General features: G+C 36.7%; 1 protein-coding gene across 8 annotated transcripts in view; it reads right to left on the bottom strand.

The window, feature by feature from the left end:
* WDR33 (WD repeat domain 33) overlaps nucleotides 1-18,060 on the bottom strand; it is a 71,205-nt gene that overhangs the window by 48,855 nt on the left and 4,290 nt on the right. For all 8 annotated transcript variants that reach the window (XM_040613067.1, XM_040613066.1, XM_040613065.1 and 5 more), the window contains exons 2-5: nucleotides 3,137-3,361; nucleotides 1,288-1,356; nucleotides 752-856; nucleotides 35-130 (exon numbers count right to left, since the gene is read on the bottom strand). In XM_040613067.1, the coding sequence (XP_040469001.1) occupies nucleotides 35-130; nucleotides 752-856; nucleotides 1,288-1,356; nucleotides 3,137-3,340 (474 nt within the window). In that variant the 5' untranslated portion in view covers nucleotides 3,341-3,361. The remainder of the gene's footprint in view (nucleotides 1-34; nucleotides 131-751; nucleotides 857-1,287; nucleotides 1,357-3,136; nucleotides 3,362-18,060) is intronic.

The following is an 18,060-nucleotide window of genomic DNA, read 5'->3' on the forward strand; positions in this document are numbered from 1 at the left end:
GGAAACACAAAGAAATCTTGATAGATGAATTTACCTGCAATATTGTTTCAAAATTGAAAGTCAGTCCATTCCATAAAGTGAACTCTCCACTAGATGCACCAGTGACCAAGCGTCTCCCCTCAGGAGTCCACTGTAAAAGAAAAATTTAACTAACCTGTTCAAATATAACATTCAAGTATTTCTTCACAATCATCCAAATAAATCATAAGCTTCTTCCAGAGAATCTGCAGAACCATAATTTACTAAATCACTTTCTAGAGAACGTAAGATAGACAAAAATGCAGAACTGTGACAGAGGGCTTTTGAATTCTGTAGCAACAGGACAAAGCCCGCTGTAAAAGCAATGAAAAATGTCTAGGCATAGAGAAGAAACAGCTTACTGGCACCAATATGTTTACAGCACACAATAGCAACATTAAACAATACTGCTGACACCAGAGAAAAGCTGTTAAAAGATGCTACAGGAGTCAAACAGCACAGAGACCAAACTGCCTTTTGTTCCGTGAGTCAAGATATATTAGACCCACAAAATGCGGGGGAAGTAGGAAGTACACCTCAAACTCCGAGTGTAGTAATTATTTTCTACTCAGACTTTACCCTTTAATTTCCTAAAACCCTCCACAGAAAGACTAGACACATGTATTCCACATGCTAGCTCTATGTGGAAATGGTTATCTTGCTTCTTTCTTCTGTTAAGACTATCACTTTCAGTTAAAATTATACAACTAAGTAAATCCAACATTATACTCACCCTGACAACAAACACTGGGCATTTTACTTTATTAGTAGATGTCCGAACAAATTTTGTTGTTACAGCATTCATCGGGTTGTTCAGCATTCCTATAGGAGGGACCAACTATAAGAGAAGAAACAAAAGATATAGTAACAACATTTCTAACTAGAAACTGGAAGAAAGGCTTACATTCTGAACACTCACTTATGGAAAATCAAGTTTTTCATTTGCAGGGATATTATCAGGAGTTGACAGGACATGTTTAAAAGTCTGCATGATTTACCACCTCAAACATCCAGAAGCAGCGTCTTCAAGAACAGCTTTGCAAGCTCAATGCGTTATGAGAGTTCTTATGGCCAAACATTAAAAGCCTGTCAAATTTCAGGTGCTCTTCATGGACATGTATTTCAACAGAACAATAATGTAGAGTGAAGACACCCTTTTTATCTTTAAGGCCTCTTGTGGAGAAAAAGATAACTTCAACTGACAGGCAGAATCCTTCCAATTTTTTTTATCCACAGTACTTCATCAGGGAATAGAAAGATTTTACTTACATCATTATAATATCCTGCATCAGGCTGGATTGCTCGCATATCTCGCTGGTCTCTCTGCCATACTCTATTCTGGAAAGAAGAAAACAACTCCTAGTTCATACCACTGCTATACTTCATTATTAAACAACAGAAAATAAAGAACACATTGACAGCCTGTTTAGGAAATTTCAAAGCACTCCAAAGACTTTTAGAATAAACTCAGTTAAAAGACTTTGGTCTCAGGAAACCTGTAGAATTTGTACAGAGTAAAAAAAGATTCAAGAAGGTTTAAAATCTTCATTTCAGACTAAACCAGTTCATTTAAAATGGCAGCTTAACAGTAGAAAAGGAGCAATCCTATGTAATAAGCCACATTGTTTTAACAAAGATGATTCATACTTTGCTGCCCATGCTAACAGGTACTCTAGAAGAAGCACATTCAATCATTTCAAAAGCTTTACTTTCAGGATAAGCATTTACACCATTAGGAGCTGTGCTGATGAACTCTAAATGATATCCCACACAGTGAATGAGCTAGAAAAGAAGCTTCTGCAGCTGAATCATTCAAATGGATAAAAATTAGAAGACCAAGGGACAAAAATGCTTTCAATTAGTTAAACTTTATGAGCTTTCAAACACAAGTTTTTCAAAAACACTTCACACGAATCAAGAATGAAATTATTTCAGCTTCATGCAGTAGGCTTCACCAATTTGGATTGATGCACATATTAGAAACATAAGCTAAAATTCTAGGTAAAACATTTTCAGTATACACTACTACAGTTTGCTAGAATTTCTTAAGCCAAAAGCAAATAACACAAACCATTTTCCTCATCGTTTATAGAACCACATCAAATTAAATCAATAGTATTGAAGTTGGGAATGAAATGGAATGCTGGTGTATCCTGAGTAAGCATCCAAAACATACAGATTTGATTTTTTTTTTTTTAATTAACAGAAGTTTGAGGGTGCTTATTTCTGCCACAACAATAAAGGTCTTGAATTACTAAATTTAATTACTTTTTTTTAGAATTAGACTACTACTAATAGAATATTTTGGGGGGCATTCCTAAAACATAAGAATATGGTTTAAGTGTTCAAGTGTTTTAACAGATCTTAGAAGATAATTTATTATGAAAACCTTCCAACTTTTAACACATACAAGCTATAATCATGCACTGTCCACAGCAGATCAAATTCATTTTGTCACGTTTTTGCTGTTGAGATTCCAACAACTCCTGTATTTACAGATTTGATTCCATTTCTTCTAAGCTAATATCCAGTACTTGTAGAGTAAATTGTGATCACAGAATTGTATTTAAGAAATTAGTACCACTCCATCAGGAAAGCTAAGTAAGCACCTTCACAGAAACCTTTCTTCAACAAAACTTCATTTAATTTGTTCTGTACCTATTAACCATACAGAAAGGGACTTTTGGAAACCACAGTGCAAGCTGCAGTGCTATTTGGTAAAATCATTTTTATGATACCCTGGGTTTGGAAGGGAAGGGGTAATGGTTTATTTCCCATTTTGGGAAATTTCCATTTCAAAACAAAAATAAGAACAATTACATCATTTACAATGAGGTTTTATGTTCACTGGAAAGTCAGAATATCACAAGACACAACTGCATTCCAAGACAGGATGTAAAAATTGGTGTTTACACAAACTCCAAAATCAGCTGTGTATGTGCAGTTTTTATTCCCAAGGACCAACCCCCTTTGTATTTGTACTATACCAAAATTAGAAGCATTTATCAATTAGTTCAGTCTCCCAGTATGGCAGACTGCTCTATGGACACTGAAAATCACAATCACAAGTTTCAGGAAGGAAAAAAGTTTTTCAATCAATAGTAGAAAATTAACTAACCTCTAAATATTTAATTACAGAGGGATTGTAGTCTATGGTCTTTCGGTTCACAGCTTTTCTCATCCGCTTTCCATCAAAAGTAAGCTGTTGCATTGCTTGCTGCTGTGCAAAATCAGGTCTTTTGTAGAACAATTGCCGAGGCGCCTGGTGCTGGAACCTCGGCATATGGAAAAATCGGGGCGGGGAGCCAATTTCTGTGGCCATGGCTATCCTGTTTCTGAAAGACTGCAAAAAGTGAAACAGTAGGTTAATACACAGTAACGACAAAAATCCTGCATTACTATCTCTACTAACTTAAGTTTACACAGGTGAGTAACAACTTCATAAAGCACCGTCTATTGGAAAGACGTATTTGCAGGTTCCTCTATTATTCTTTTCCCATGTCACACTGACATTTAAGTAGTTAAGTACTTTGTTCTCTATCAAGAGGAATTTTGTACTTAAACAGATCGCTATAAGTTTGCATTACCATCCCTAAACTAGAATTGTGTGGGAAAACAATGTACTCAGTAAAACCAGTATAAATAAATGCAAGAAATGGTAAAATCCTTCAACAGAAGACAGTATTTCAGATTCAATATAAAACAGGAAAAACCACATCAGTTACAAATAAATTTAACTATTAAAAAAGAAAAAAGCTTTAAAGGGCTGCCTCAAAACTTTATTCTAGGACCTGCAAATAAAATTACACTCCCTTTAAATAATTTATAGTAAATACACCACAGATCACATTCTACCTGTAGGTATACTTTCAATTCCATTATTGCAAAATAAATGGCTTACATATTTATCAAGGTTTGATAAATGTCACCCAACAACACTTCCCCCTAACAAGACCTACTGACAACATTAAGAAAATGTATGCGGCAGGGGAAGAAAAATTCAATATTCAGATTTTTTCTCCCAGAGGAAAGTGAGTCCAAAACCTCATTTTTCAGCTTGTAAAATCCTTAAATGGTAAGATTATAGCAACCTCCTTGCAGCTGAAAACTACGGTATACACAGTCTTTAAAGTATATACTGACTTTAGACTAAGCAATGACACAGTCTGAATCAGCAAAAGAACTTTTAAACTAAAATAAACTGGCACTATCAAAGGAATGCAAAAAGGCTGTGAAACCTTCCTTTGCGTGAAGGCTAAAGTGTTTACACAGGGTCAAAGTGCATTTAATAAAAAGAATGGAAATAAAACTGATAGAATCTTTTTTAAAGTTGAAAACCTGATTGTAGATTCATTAATATACTCTCCTATTTAGTTAAAATACTCATATCCTCATTTTGAAAGAATTTGAAAGTTGTTTCAACTACTGGTCTTAAAATTTTATCTTGCTTTTTTTGATCCTAATAATGTAAAGTTTCCATTTTTTCAACAGCAAAATAAAGCGAAGATAGAAATACTAGACATAAAAGAGGTTTAAAAGTAGTGCACAGTTTGATTTGAGCAGGTTGCCCTTCAAGTATCACCCAGTTTGTTGGCCCAGGGCAGGGATTAACCTTCACAGGCTTTGCAACCTTAGCAGTCACACACTCCATCCCAGTACTACCCATAAGTGTGTCAGGCCAGCTTTGAAAGAAGCCACCTATGACCCCTGGCTGTCAGCTACACAAGCACCTCTGATCCACATGGGGAAAAACCCAACTAAAGCCATCACAACTATTCTCCATTCAAGACAAACTAGTCCAACCTAGAATAGCATGTTCCCTTGAATGAGGTAAGAAAATTTAAGACCTTTGGCAATAGTAGCATCTTTCATTAGAGCAACTTGTTTAACTGGAAAGATACCCCAGCTTTCAAATAAATAAAAAAAACCACTTCATCTTGTGGCAGAAAGGCTTATTTGCCCGAATAGCAGCTGGTGTAATAAGACACCATGTCTACCTCCAAATACTGGCCACATCAGTAACACCACTGCAACGATACCATTACTGCAAGGTCAAGCTCATCTGAAACAAGAAAAAGGTATCAATGCTTGCCCGTGCAGGAAGCATGTCAAGTGTCCCTACCACTACCTCAGATTCTCTTACAACTTGTCAGAAGGTAGCTGTTGTACAGCAAGTTTCAGGTGCTAGATCTTAAAGGTAAAATTAAAAGGATAGTAGTGGTTTTATATTGAAAAAGAGAAAGTGGCTTCTTCAAACAAGCAAAGCAAGATGGCATTAAACAGGCAAGTCCATTAATAAAGTATTTTAAATTTAGTTTTAAAGCTTATTCCTTACTCAGGGGGTGAAAAAACACCCTAGAGAAATTTTCCATTACTAATCTCTCTCAAGCTGAAAGATAAACACTCCTATACCAACCTAGTGCTTTAAACCAGAGGGAAAAAAGATATTTTTGCAAACACACATATCTGTACTCTCTTACAGAAAACACAAAAATCAATTTCAAGAACCAAGACCAAGAATGCAGACAAAGATATGCTGGTGTTTCTAAAAACACTTTTATCATCTATATTTGCAAGAAAACATTACATTAAAAAGCCTTTTTAGAGAAATAACCCAAAGCAACAAGCTAATTAATCATTTATTCTCATAGTTCAGAAAATGAAATCTCTGGAAGAAAATTTCTCAATTACTAACACAGGTAAATAAAGCATTAGCTATGATATGGATCAGTTTAGACTGGACATACCAAAAATGATCACAGTGTCTAGCTTAGATTAGCATAAACATCCACTTAACACACAATCAACATAAGTAAAAACTGCTGTTTAAAAGGCGGCCAAAGGCATAAACAGGTTAATTACACTTCCTCATGCCTACAGATCCTTCCAAGTTCATGATTATGACAATATGTGACAACACAACTACAACAACATGACAGGGGAGATGACACACAATTAGGAAAATGAAGGGTTTATGTTCTTGATGTTCTAAGCTATTTCTCCAGCTTTGGAGATCCCTGCCTTTACCACCAAAAGCCTTCTACCTGCAGTTACAAACTTTCTGCAAAAAAGCTTTTTGTTTACACACCTTCTCATGATATTTTTCTTCTAATAATGCCTCAAATATCATGCTTTTATCCACCTAATACCTTATGCCCAAGTCACATTTTCATGCCATATCTATTCATATACATGAATAGATAAATAAGAAGTGTGCACATGCATATAGATGTGTATATATACACAAGAGTGTTGTTACCAAACAAAGATTTGGAATTGAAGGGGTTTGGCACAGAATCAGTTATCGGATGAAACCAGAGCACTAATTTCCAAAAAAACTCTACTCCAGTCAGACAAATATACCCATTTAAGATTCCAGTATCCTGCTTTGTCTTTTGTTGGGACAAACCAGTGCCTCAACAGGTTTTCCTTTAGATCTTCTATATCAGCTAAAAAGCGTCTGAATCTGTGTCTACGGCTCAAGCTCCTGTTGTACTGGGAGCATGAGTAAAAACATACAAACAAGTACTAGAGGACAATGTGAAACCCAGAGTACTAACATCCAATTTCCTATTTTAAGCAAAGTACCAAACTTTGGTTTTATTTCAGGGTCCATCAACAAGGGTTTAAATGGAAGCCTCCATTTTTTCCTTAACACACAGAATTAGAAGCAACAAGATTTTTCCAACATCAAGCACAGGCCAACTCTTTATTTTATGGTTTCCAGATAGTAGTGTTACCAACTAATCGCTATTCTCCTCTAGTTCATTATACTTGTATTACTATTTGAACTGTGAAATGGTATTTTTTTATGCCATTCTTTCATGCATCCTTACTGTCTGCAACAGGAACACGACTCTTCAGAGAGCTGACTGCCAGTTCCCCCTTTCTGTTTCCACAAACACCCCTTCAAAGCTGACTGGCTTTCACACATTTGAGGGGGTAAATTAATTTGAGGATATACAGAAAACATATAACGAATTCACTGAATGAAGTGGTCAGTGCACTGGCCATCCAGAAACACTGGAAGATAACAGGGCCTACTTCTCCGCTAAGATGACAAAAGAATGCCTGGAAAACACAATCAAATTGGGGAATAAATGAAGGCACATCTGACAAGAAACTGAAGGTGGGGTTAGGACCAGATGGGAAAAAAAAAAATGTTAAGAGCTAGATGGGCAAAAAAGCCCCCCAAAGCCGAATTAGAAGAAACACAGTAAGAGTGGGAGTAACCACAGAGAAACACTGAGAAGCAAGATCAGTTAAGAAAGAGTGTGAATGGGAATCCTGAGAAGTAAGACACACACTTAAAAAAAAAACCACCACACTTAAAAAGAATTTAGTTAATTGGCCAGAAGAAATTGCACAAAAGAACTCCAGGAGCTTGTGACAGTGCCCTACTGTTTTTTAACTGTCAACAAATACAGCTGCAACAGAGCAAGCCTTTTATTTGTTCCTAAGAGTTCCACAAGGATGGCAGGTTTAGTTAGATCAAGTAACTGGAGAGACATAGCTATAGAACAGTAAAAAATGAAAAAAAAATAAAAATGAGTATGACCTTACACCCAGGGCAGCATGGTGTCATAAGACAGTTGGATTTGTAGTTTGTTTTTTTACCAGAGAAAAGTCACATACAGTATTAGGCCATTACAGAAAATGGTTACCCCTCAGTTCATGTACTTAAATAAGGCTACCAAGACAAGACTAGCATTTTACTTAGTGACATTGTTACTCTATCAGCTTATTTGCGTATTGCTGTTTCTTTAATACCAAAATATATCTTGCAGTAAGTTTGAAAGTTGACAATTTGGACTTTGCTGCCCAAAACCATGTCAAAGCAATTCACACAAAACTCCATTAAATCAAACAAATTAGGCTACTCAAAGGTAAAAACACCAGAGCATCCATTTACATTAGTTTAATCAGGTAAAGCTTGGAGGGGGAAAAAAAAAAAAGTCATGGCTTATATCAAATTTGCCACCTCAGAGACAATACTAAAAAAACCCAGCTGATTTATATGCACCCTTGACAAACTTTACATGGTTTACCCAAAAAGTAAAGATCGTCATAAATGTAGTACAATAACTTAACTAAAACATATTTGTCTATTTAATATTTATTGTCTATTTAATAGTTATTTTTCACTGAAGTGGTATGTTACCAACCCATCAAACAGAAGGCAATTCTCCCGTCGAGTGGAAGCATCCTCTTCTGCAAACCCTACACCGCCCACTGGTAACAGAACATGCTGCAGCTTAAAAGACACTCCCCTGAAACGGCTTAAGTAGCAAAGGAAAACAAATGCCAAAAATTTCCTAAGTCTACCTGTATACTATTTCTTGAAAACATGTATTGCACAGTTGAACAAAGTATATGTAGGCTTTAAAGCAAGCACTTCTACAGTGTAACAGAAACAGTGAAAATTAATAGTAATTATTTTAATTGCAATAGCATAGTCCAAAACATAGGCTGTTGTTTGGTTTTTTTTTTTTTTTTTTTTTTTTTTGTTTTTTTGTGGGTTGGTTTTTTTGTTGGGGTTGTGTTTTGTTTTTTTTTTTTTTTTTTTTTTTTTTTTGGGGGGGGGAACCACACAAAAAAACCCAAACGACACAAACAAATCATAATTAGAGAAGAACCACACCAGCTTTCTGAGGCAGAAGTATAAGAACACCACACTGCAAAGTTAGCATAAGTTTATTGTCAATACATCAGTAGCAAATGCCACCTTTCTCTGATTAGACAAGCACCTTTAAATCTACCTGGTATAGATACCACTTAATTTCCTTTCCGTAACATCTCCCTGAATTAAAAAATCCTACTGTAAACAGTCATCTCAAAACCCATGTCTCTGCATTTTTAAATGTGTATCTAAGCGCATCTGAATAAACATACCTGTTCTGAAAAAGAAAACAATCCGACCAAATACAATTTAACATTACTCCTTTCCCGCTTTTACAGAGTATCAACAATGAGTTCCAAAAAAATTCTCCTCTCTTTTGTCCCTTGGAAGAAAATGCATCTCTGCTCTGGAGACCAGCAGTGGATCCCTTCCATGGCCTTCCCTTCCTGAAACACTATTCAGGAGAGAATTCACACTATTCTCAAGAAAACTCTTTCTTGGTCTCATCATCCAGCCTTTTTCCTTATCTGGGAATCATACCTCTTCCCAGTGCAAAAGAATTATGTGGAAGGATATATTCCAGACATAAATGCTCTATTTTTGCCACCTTCAGGATTTTTTTTTATGTTTTAGAAAAGAAAAAATAACCATGCATGTACACACATCATTTCTCTACTGCACAGGAATAGAGTCAGCCATCTTGGTTAAGGGCTGAAAAGAGTAATAGACTGTTAGACTCCCAGGCATTTCTTCAAAGTATAAAACAGTTATGCAATTGCATAGAAAAAGGATTCTTCATTTACAAACCATATGATTTTAAGTGAATGGTCCTCCAAATATTTTAAATTAAGTCAGGTATTCCCAAAATGGTTCTTCTTTTAAACAGGAAACGAACCTGAGCAAAAGATAAGTTTTGAACCAGTGTTTCCGCATCCCTCCTGCTCCATTCACTGAAGCAGGTATGCTCATAATCTACAAGTACCCCCCCCCCCCCAAAAAAAAAAAAATCACTAAAACTGCTGCACAACATAGCAACCACAACTTTCTGCCACATACTTCTGAAGACACACTTGACTTCTGCTGAAACTAACTTGCACATCTGCCAATGATTAAAACTCTCACAGCAGAGGTGACTTTACTTCTGCTCTATGCAGACATCATTCTTCTGAAGAAAGACTGATCATAAAGTTTCCTTCACAGCATATTAGATAGTCCCACTCTGAAAACACAGAAAAAATATGCAAAAGAAAAGGTACACCAATTTGCAGATCAAGTGAGGAATATATTAATTTGATAAATTCCTTAAATTGCTTTGCTTCAATTTCCTATCGTATTGGAAAAACATTTAATCAGATTAATAAAATTAGATCACCTAACATCTGAAAATTGTACATCTGTGTAAGGCACTCAAAAATCTCAAATAATTGCACAAGTACTTTTTTATTAACAGGGGTTTTTAGAACAAAGATTTTAGACACATAAAGCTGCTTCATCAAGAGTGCTACATCTAAACAAATCTAGTCCAGAAAGAATGCTATGGCTCTTTATTGATTTACAGTTCTGTAACTAGATGGTACCTCTCCCACTAGTTAAGAAAACGGCTGTATTAAGCAGGAACATAAAACTACTTTTAAAAAAATACATTCTCATCTTCAAAGCCACTCTGTGACCCATCTTGTGTTTGAATTGTGATAACAGCACCACTTTTTGTAAAAACAGCATATAACCCAGTGATAAGTAAAGTTTGCATCGGGCAACCAGATGCAACAATGAAGTTGCCCAATTTGGCCCTGTGGTGATGAAATTATATATTTTATGTCAAAAGCAGAAACCTACACACACCCCTTATAACCGCAGAAAAAAAATGTGTAAGATTCTCATCCTTTGAGTATTAAAAGAAATCTAATTTCCACTTTCGAATTACATACGGCACAGCAACAGTATGTAGTTTTCTGCATTTTTATATGCAGATCTCAAGAAATTTTCAAGGAGACATGCAGACATGAGTACAGCAAGTTTGAACAGAAGAAAAGTAAGACCATTCTACAATCTGAGCACTGATTCCTTGATCCACAGGTCCATAACACAAGATCACAAAACTCAAGACAAAAATACTGACCTATATTATACAAGGCTGCTATTAAGCAACATGACTGCTCTCTACAGCAAGCAGATTTCCCCAGGAGTCTACTGCTTTACTCCCAATATACATTACCATCCTTTCACTATTGTATTCTGTATGTGAACAAAGCCTTCTAGAAATGGGTTTTACATTCTGACCATGCCAAGGGCATGGGGAGTATTTGGCAGTTTTCTATTCGAATGGCTGGAATGGTGAAAAATGTAAAAAATAAAGATCTCCAATATCTTCCTCAAAACCACAGAAATGGATAATGAAATCGGTCATTGGCTAAGTCAAAATAAACTACTCTGCCTAAAAGGTTCCACAACCTCTTCTTATTCGGAGATGCTCTGAAGGTATTTTTTTCCCATACACAGCTCAGAATCTACTACACTGGCATGATAAGGACCTAAAATTTCAGAAGTAACTGAACCCCTTTAACTTCAGCTCTGTATTTCCCTTATGCCCAGTTTCACCATACTTGAACCAAGTTGAGACCTTTGGAATCTTAACCCATACACACATGGTAAAGGAGTCTGAAAGGATAGAACATGTAACATTTCTAACATTTATCAAGAAAACAATCATCTTACATTGTACATTGAGCAAGACCTAGCAAAATGTGATTATTTTGATGCAGTTTTTGATTCAAAGGGTTTATTGACTGGAGGAAGAGTAGGAGTTCTGATATTTATGTGACAGAAGCACTACACCTTTAAGTTTCACATACAAACACCCTATGTTCAAGAACCTCTGAAATGGCAGCGAAAGCATACACACACATGAAGACATCTAAACAATCAAGGGAGAACCGGCTATCAGGGAAAAAAACTTCAAACAGCCAGTCTGAAATCCTAAGGTTACAGAGCCTGGGGGACAATCTTAAAACAGTTGAGTCTGCACAGCTGCACATAAGTTACATCTACATTTAACACTTTCTTCAAATTTTGGATTTCTAGTGCTAAACAAATACCTGATAATCAAACAGATCTCAAACATGCCTCATTTTATGCTCAAACTAAAGTCTTGACTCATTCCAAAGCAGCAATACTTACAGAAGACAGGTGCTTATATACATCATAAAAAAGTCAAATTTAGTTCACAGGACTCAAGAGACAGGTCCTGCTTTGCCACTTCGGCCACAGCACAGAAAACCGCTTTCACAAGTAAAACAGCCCAGAACAATTTGCTTTCTGCACCTCACAAAAGCAACCTGTACAGCAAGTTTCTTGAGGTGTACTTCAAAACCAACACAAAAGCAACCAACTGCAGTAAAAGCATGTTTGGCAGACTGCACCTACACCTCAGAAGATGCAGAGGATTTGGTCTATTGCCATGATTTCAGTATTAATGATCTGATAGTTCTGCTTTAAATTACAAGTTTACTTGCAATAGTTTAGTAATTTTTTTTAATAATAAAACAGTATGTCATCCCTGTAAATTAGCAATATATTGTTTTAACCTGACTCCTGCTTAGCATTTATCAAGACTTCCATTTAGATTATAACCCAGAGACTTTACTACAGTGAGTCACTATGATAACAGCAATTAATTTTAACTGGCTGAAATACATCCAGCTTGGTTTTCATGCTGAAGTGATTACTGATGCTGCCTCCCCTTGGTGCTACCATTCTGTCAGGAAACAAAACTTCAGGACTAACTTTTAAATCATGTAACAGCATGACAACTACTAAAAAACAATGAAGGAAAAATAGTTTAAAAGCAAAAAAGGCCTCTCATCTTTGCTAATCCTAAACATCAAGATATTCTTCAGCTGGTTATTGTATCAGTACCTGCTGAACTAACACTAACATTAGTGGGGGAAAAAAAAATGACATTTGAATTGCTTGGGATGCTTCTCCAAGTCTCAGTCAATATGCAGTTCACTTTATTTATAAAGGAGAACATACTGTTAATCATATTCAATTTGGCATTCGATGGAAGCCTCAGGTCCTCTTCAGTGAGACCGCTATTCAGCCAGTCACTCCGCAGCCTGCACAAACCCATGAGGCTATGCCCATACGTGGGGAACTGGGCACACCTCGCCGACCTTCAGCATTTTTCTGCCAAGCCATACCTCATATGTTTAGGTACATAAAAAAACCTACTGTTTAGATACATAACCCCCAAATCACCAAACTATCATCATCTTTCCTCCTCTGCTCACACGCCTGTGAACTGGAACTTTACTGAATTCTAGAGACAAATTATTATTTAGGTACCATATGAAAGAAATGCAGACATTCTGCTTTCATGTGTCTATGCTTGGCTCGTGGCAGGAAAGAACTCCTTAGAAGACTCAACACTTCATTTTAATAAAACACACAAACAAATGAGAAGGGGGGTGGGCATGTGGCATGTGCACAAGAAATCCTACAAAAAAAGTCTTCAGATAACTTTATGGAAGGGAAAAGGAGATCAGTGGAAGGGAAAAGGACTATAGCAGTCGTCAGGACAAAACTTAAGCAGGAAAACACAGCAACCGATACCTTTCAGAAACAACCCACTGAAATACTGGTAATAAAAAAAACCCACCATCCACACAATCTAACAACAGTTTGATTCTCTTCACACTGTGGAACAGAAACATACACTCTAATATATTGAACAAAGTTGAGTATCTGAGTTCCTAAGAGTTGCAAATTCAGTGCTGACAAGACACCAAAGCCTTTTTAGTAGGACTTGGGAATCAATAGGAGTTTTAACTTGTTATAAAGATTCACCTTTCATAATCTTTATCTACTGGATGGTTAACAAACGTATCCAGAACTCGTGCAACTTTTATGTAAAAGGAAACATTGAAAGCATCAAAAGAGAAGAATTAAAATGTCTATTCCGTGACCCAAAGAATGCCTTTTTTCTTTATTTTTTTCTCCTTACTGTAACTCAGACCAGTCTTCTGACAAAGCAACACTGTTTGCCGTACCAGTTTCTGGGCCAAAGAAAGGTAGAAGAATAGTGTTTTAAGTTTCCATAACTAAGAAACTGAAACCTAAGTACGGAAAGGAGGAGCAGGAGGAAGGGAAATAGTGATACCATATGAAAAAATGTGCTTTTTTTAATGGTCAGAAGTAAGAAGGTAAAACAACGCCACAGCTATAAGCAATGTTTTTCAGTAGTTATTAACCGTATTTCAAAGATCATTTTTCTACTTCTCTCTCCAAAAAGAGACTTCAGTAGAACAGTTCAGGTCAAAGGAACAACTTTTTATTTAATAGCGTATTTTAATGACAAAAGCCATTCACCACCCATGTCTACACCCTAACTCACAACCAGAAGCAGACATCTCCCCCATCTTCTGGACATGTCAAGGTTATTTACGTACTTCCATATATTCAATATAAGAAAAGAAGACACTAACCACTTTTAAAGCCACACTGCAGAATAAATGCCCTATAACATACTACCCCACAGTATTTTCTAACAAAATCCAAAGAGCCTTTTTTTCCCCCAAGGGTTTTTGATTCTCTTTTTATCAAAAGACGTAGGAGATGCACACAGAAAGGTTTATCCAAGACAGATTTGTTTGCTACCCCCCCAAGCCAAAATTCAAGGGGGTTGTGCAGGTGAAAAAGCAGCTATTTCTACAGCAAATTATGCAAATTAGTACTTACAGTTGCTATACCCAGACATAGCTAAGACAGACACACCCTTAAGGGAGAGTAGTGAAATTGGAGAGATCAATTCAAACTTTATCAACTCACACAATGTCGCTACTAAACTAGCCTTATGAAACCTGCTACGGAAACTCAAGTAATGTTTTAACAATGATTCCCATTACTGACTCACTGGTGAATCAGAGAAATTTAAAACAAAATAAAAATTAAAAAAAATCAACCAAACACCCCCTAAATTATGGAAACACTGAAAGAAAACAGCACTTTACTTGGATCAAGTAAAGTTCTGACTGTAGATTATCTATGTGGAAAAAGATTTCAAAAGTGTAGCTTCTCAATATCTGCTCCAGCTAAGGTTTGTAAGTGTGTTGCATACATAAACTACTCTTGACACAGTCTGGTGTGGAAGAACAATGCATAATTCCTGTTTGCTACAAGTCAGGTTAGAAACTCTTTAATTGCACGAGGAACAGATTTACATTAGAAAAAAATAAGCTGTGCTATTTATTGTCATTTTAAGCTCTCAGTGCTTGGAAGTCTACATAATGTCACTCAAGCAGTCCTAAGAGTTTTGTCAGAAACACTGCTATATTAAAACATAGTCAACATGGATTCTTCTTTATAAAGGAACTTTCCATACTAGAGCACTTTCTAAATTGATGGCCGATACATATACCACCTGCTCACACAACTGAAAGTGAATTAGAAATACACTCACTTTTAACTGGAATACACAGCCAGCTTTCCCAGGAATATAAGTTTTCCGGTCTTTCCACATGAATTATGAGCCATGCAAATGCCTGTATATGATTACGAAATATATATATACCCACACTGCTCAATGACCACATTTAAGCTTCTTTAGTAAATAGCCTTCGCATTTACCATTTAGTACTGTTCAATAAAAGCATATGCTCATCTTCTCTATCGATACATTTCTCAGTAAAGGAAATTCAAGTTCACATATATCAATCTCACACAAAGCCTTTCAAAGAGCCAGGGTCCAGTATAAGATTTTCCCCAATTACAGGAAGAGGAAGAGTCAAGCTCCCCATGAGAATGACAATTCAGTAGAAATGCATGCCACCAGAGAGCTTCAGTTTTGAAAACTAAGAGTTCTCCAAAGGTCTGAAATGCCAAGGGATTTCTTTCGTACTTCTACCACCTCCCTTGAAAGTATCAACAAGCTTTCCTGGCAAAAGCAGCAATTCAGTCAACAGTTTTAGGACAGTATTTTCATCTTGCTGTACAGAAAGCTTGGCAGCTGTGGCTTATTTCATTAGTCAAGAGTGTGCAAAAGATATTATTAGAACTAGTTTATTTATTTATTAGGCTTAAATTTGCTGAGGAGACGAAAATATTTGCATCCACCAGTAGAAAAAGATTGCAAAAACGGTTTGATGACTGGCAAGTCTGAATTTAATTCCAAACTCCGTAATTTAGGAACAGCACAAATATCACAGAACAAACATACTATATTAATACTTAGTCTGCAGTCCTCCTACTTGCAAATTTGAGCAATCTACAATTTTTATTGATATAATCATAAAATGTCACTAGTCTCTGCTAAGAAGTGTAACTGTTTGCTTACAAACATGCCTTAATAGGAAAGCACTTTCAAAGTTCAGTGGTGATTTTACTGGGGTTGGGGGGAGGAGGACAATGGTAGGAAGCATGGCTGCTCATTGTGATCACACAATTTAACTGCAGCAATGGCTACTGAACAAACCAGCACTGTGACGAGTCTAGAGCATTACTGACATCAAGTTCCATAATGACCTGAACCCAACCTAAAACTGCTGACACCAAAATAAAGCCGTCCTGCCTTGGCCCCAACTATGTGTTCCTATCCTCCATGACCCCTCCTTTAAGCCAACATGAACATCTGGTGACTACAGCGGCCATCCACCTAAGAAAATGCTCTGTGTTAAGAGATCCATTTTGCTAACATCAGTCAAAACCCAGAGCAGCTTCTCAGCCGACCAACTATGGAGTTTCAGGAATACCTCTACTGACACCGGAGAAAAACCAAATGATCAGAAATAAGCAGGGGAAGCTACCACTCTGGGCTGCAATGCCAGTGTAGATGACTGCAAACATACACCAGACAGGATAGAGCTGCACCATTACGCAGTCCCCAGGCTTAAGTCAAGCACTTGCATCAGCTGGAGCTGGGGCGCTACTTAAATTCAAAGTGGAGCCCCTGCCAGACTCACAAATTTGCAGATGAATACTCATACACCCATGGTAAATCCAAATCACTGTGTTGCCTAAACTTCATAATGAACAAGAAAACTACAACAAACCCATAAGATACTACAGACTCCTTGTTACCCAGACTCTAGCCTTCCTTTTAAAAAAAGGACACTAACATATTCTTTCGTATCTTGCTCCTTTTGGATTTGAGAAAATTATTTGAAGGAACCCTTGAATGTTTAAACACAAGAAACAGAATATTTCGAGTATCTGTGTGCCCATCTTGAAGTATATAAAACTGACATACAGAATTGATCAGTGTCAACATAGCTATACTTTTAGTTGCAAAAGTGCTTTTGGCCTGTCCTGCCACACGGTTCAACTCAGGGGGGTACTCTTGGGTAAAGTTATAGATGACTGACTAAGAGCAATCTAAATTTCAAGCTTCATGACCAACTGCCTTAAATTAAAAGTTAGTACCAAACAGACATGCTCTTCAACATTTAGGGATGTCTTTTGTAAGAAGCTGATATAACTGCCTATTAGCTCAGAGCAATGCACAGTGCCTCTCCACACATGGTTACAGTCACTCAGTGCAGTGTCAGTCAGTGCTATGGCAGAGACATTTCCCATCACCTCCTCTCTGCCTACCACCTCACCAGTTCCAGAACCAGCGTTTCTAAGACACAGGCCAAAACAGAAAACCGAGCCAGGCTAAAAACACACACTGTACTTCTGCTCACGGAAAACATCCTCCTGTACAGCTGCCTGCACCATCCTATGAACTCTGGTACCAAGAGAAGACAGGCAGCAGAATATTATGATTTTAATTATTTAAAAACCTAAAAATTCTAGTTAACATAAAATTTACAACTCCACTGCTAACATTTTCAAAGTTTCAGAAGTTAATAGGACTTTTTTTAACCAGCACTTTTCATTACACTGAAGACTAATTAAATAACAGCAATGAGCTCATGACAAGCATGCTACTGTTCTTTGTATGATGTTTTTTGATGCTATCAAAATTGACTAATTAAAAGTAAACAGAAAATGAGAAGTGTTCAGATTTAACAGTGTATGGAAAAAGATCCTGTTTAAATGAAAAATTGAAGATCAAATTCTAAGACCTAAAAATTTACCAGGTTTACTTGATGCAGCAAGTGCCCAGAGAAGAAGAGATGTTTTCAATTGTGTCTGAAGAATGTGAGAAATTGCTTATACTTTTTATATCCTACGTATGTGTAAGAACACTTCACCGTAACTGTTTGAAAAAACAGAAGTTTTATCAGGGTTAGAGTTGTGGTTTTAACCCCAGCGGGCAACCAACCACCACACAGCCATTCACTCATTCCCACCATGCCCCCAGCAGGATGGGGAAGAGAATCAGGGGGAAAAGGGGGGAAAAACACAATGGTTGAGACAAGAACAATCCAACAACTGAAACAAAATAAAGTTTTAATAATAATAATGAAAAGGAGAGGGAAGGG

Source organism: Falco naumanni, chromosome 13 (genome assembly GCF_017639655.2).
Source record: "Falco naumanni isolate bFalNau1 chromosome 13, bFalNau1.pat, whole genome shotgun sequence".
In the NCBI taxonomy this organism is placed as follows: domain Eukaryota; kingdom Metazoa; phylum Chordata; class Aves; order Falconiformes; family Falconidae; genus Falco; species Falco naumanni.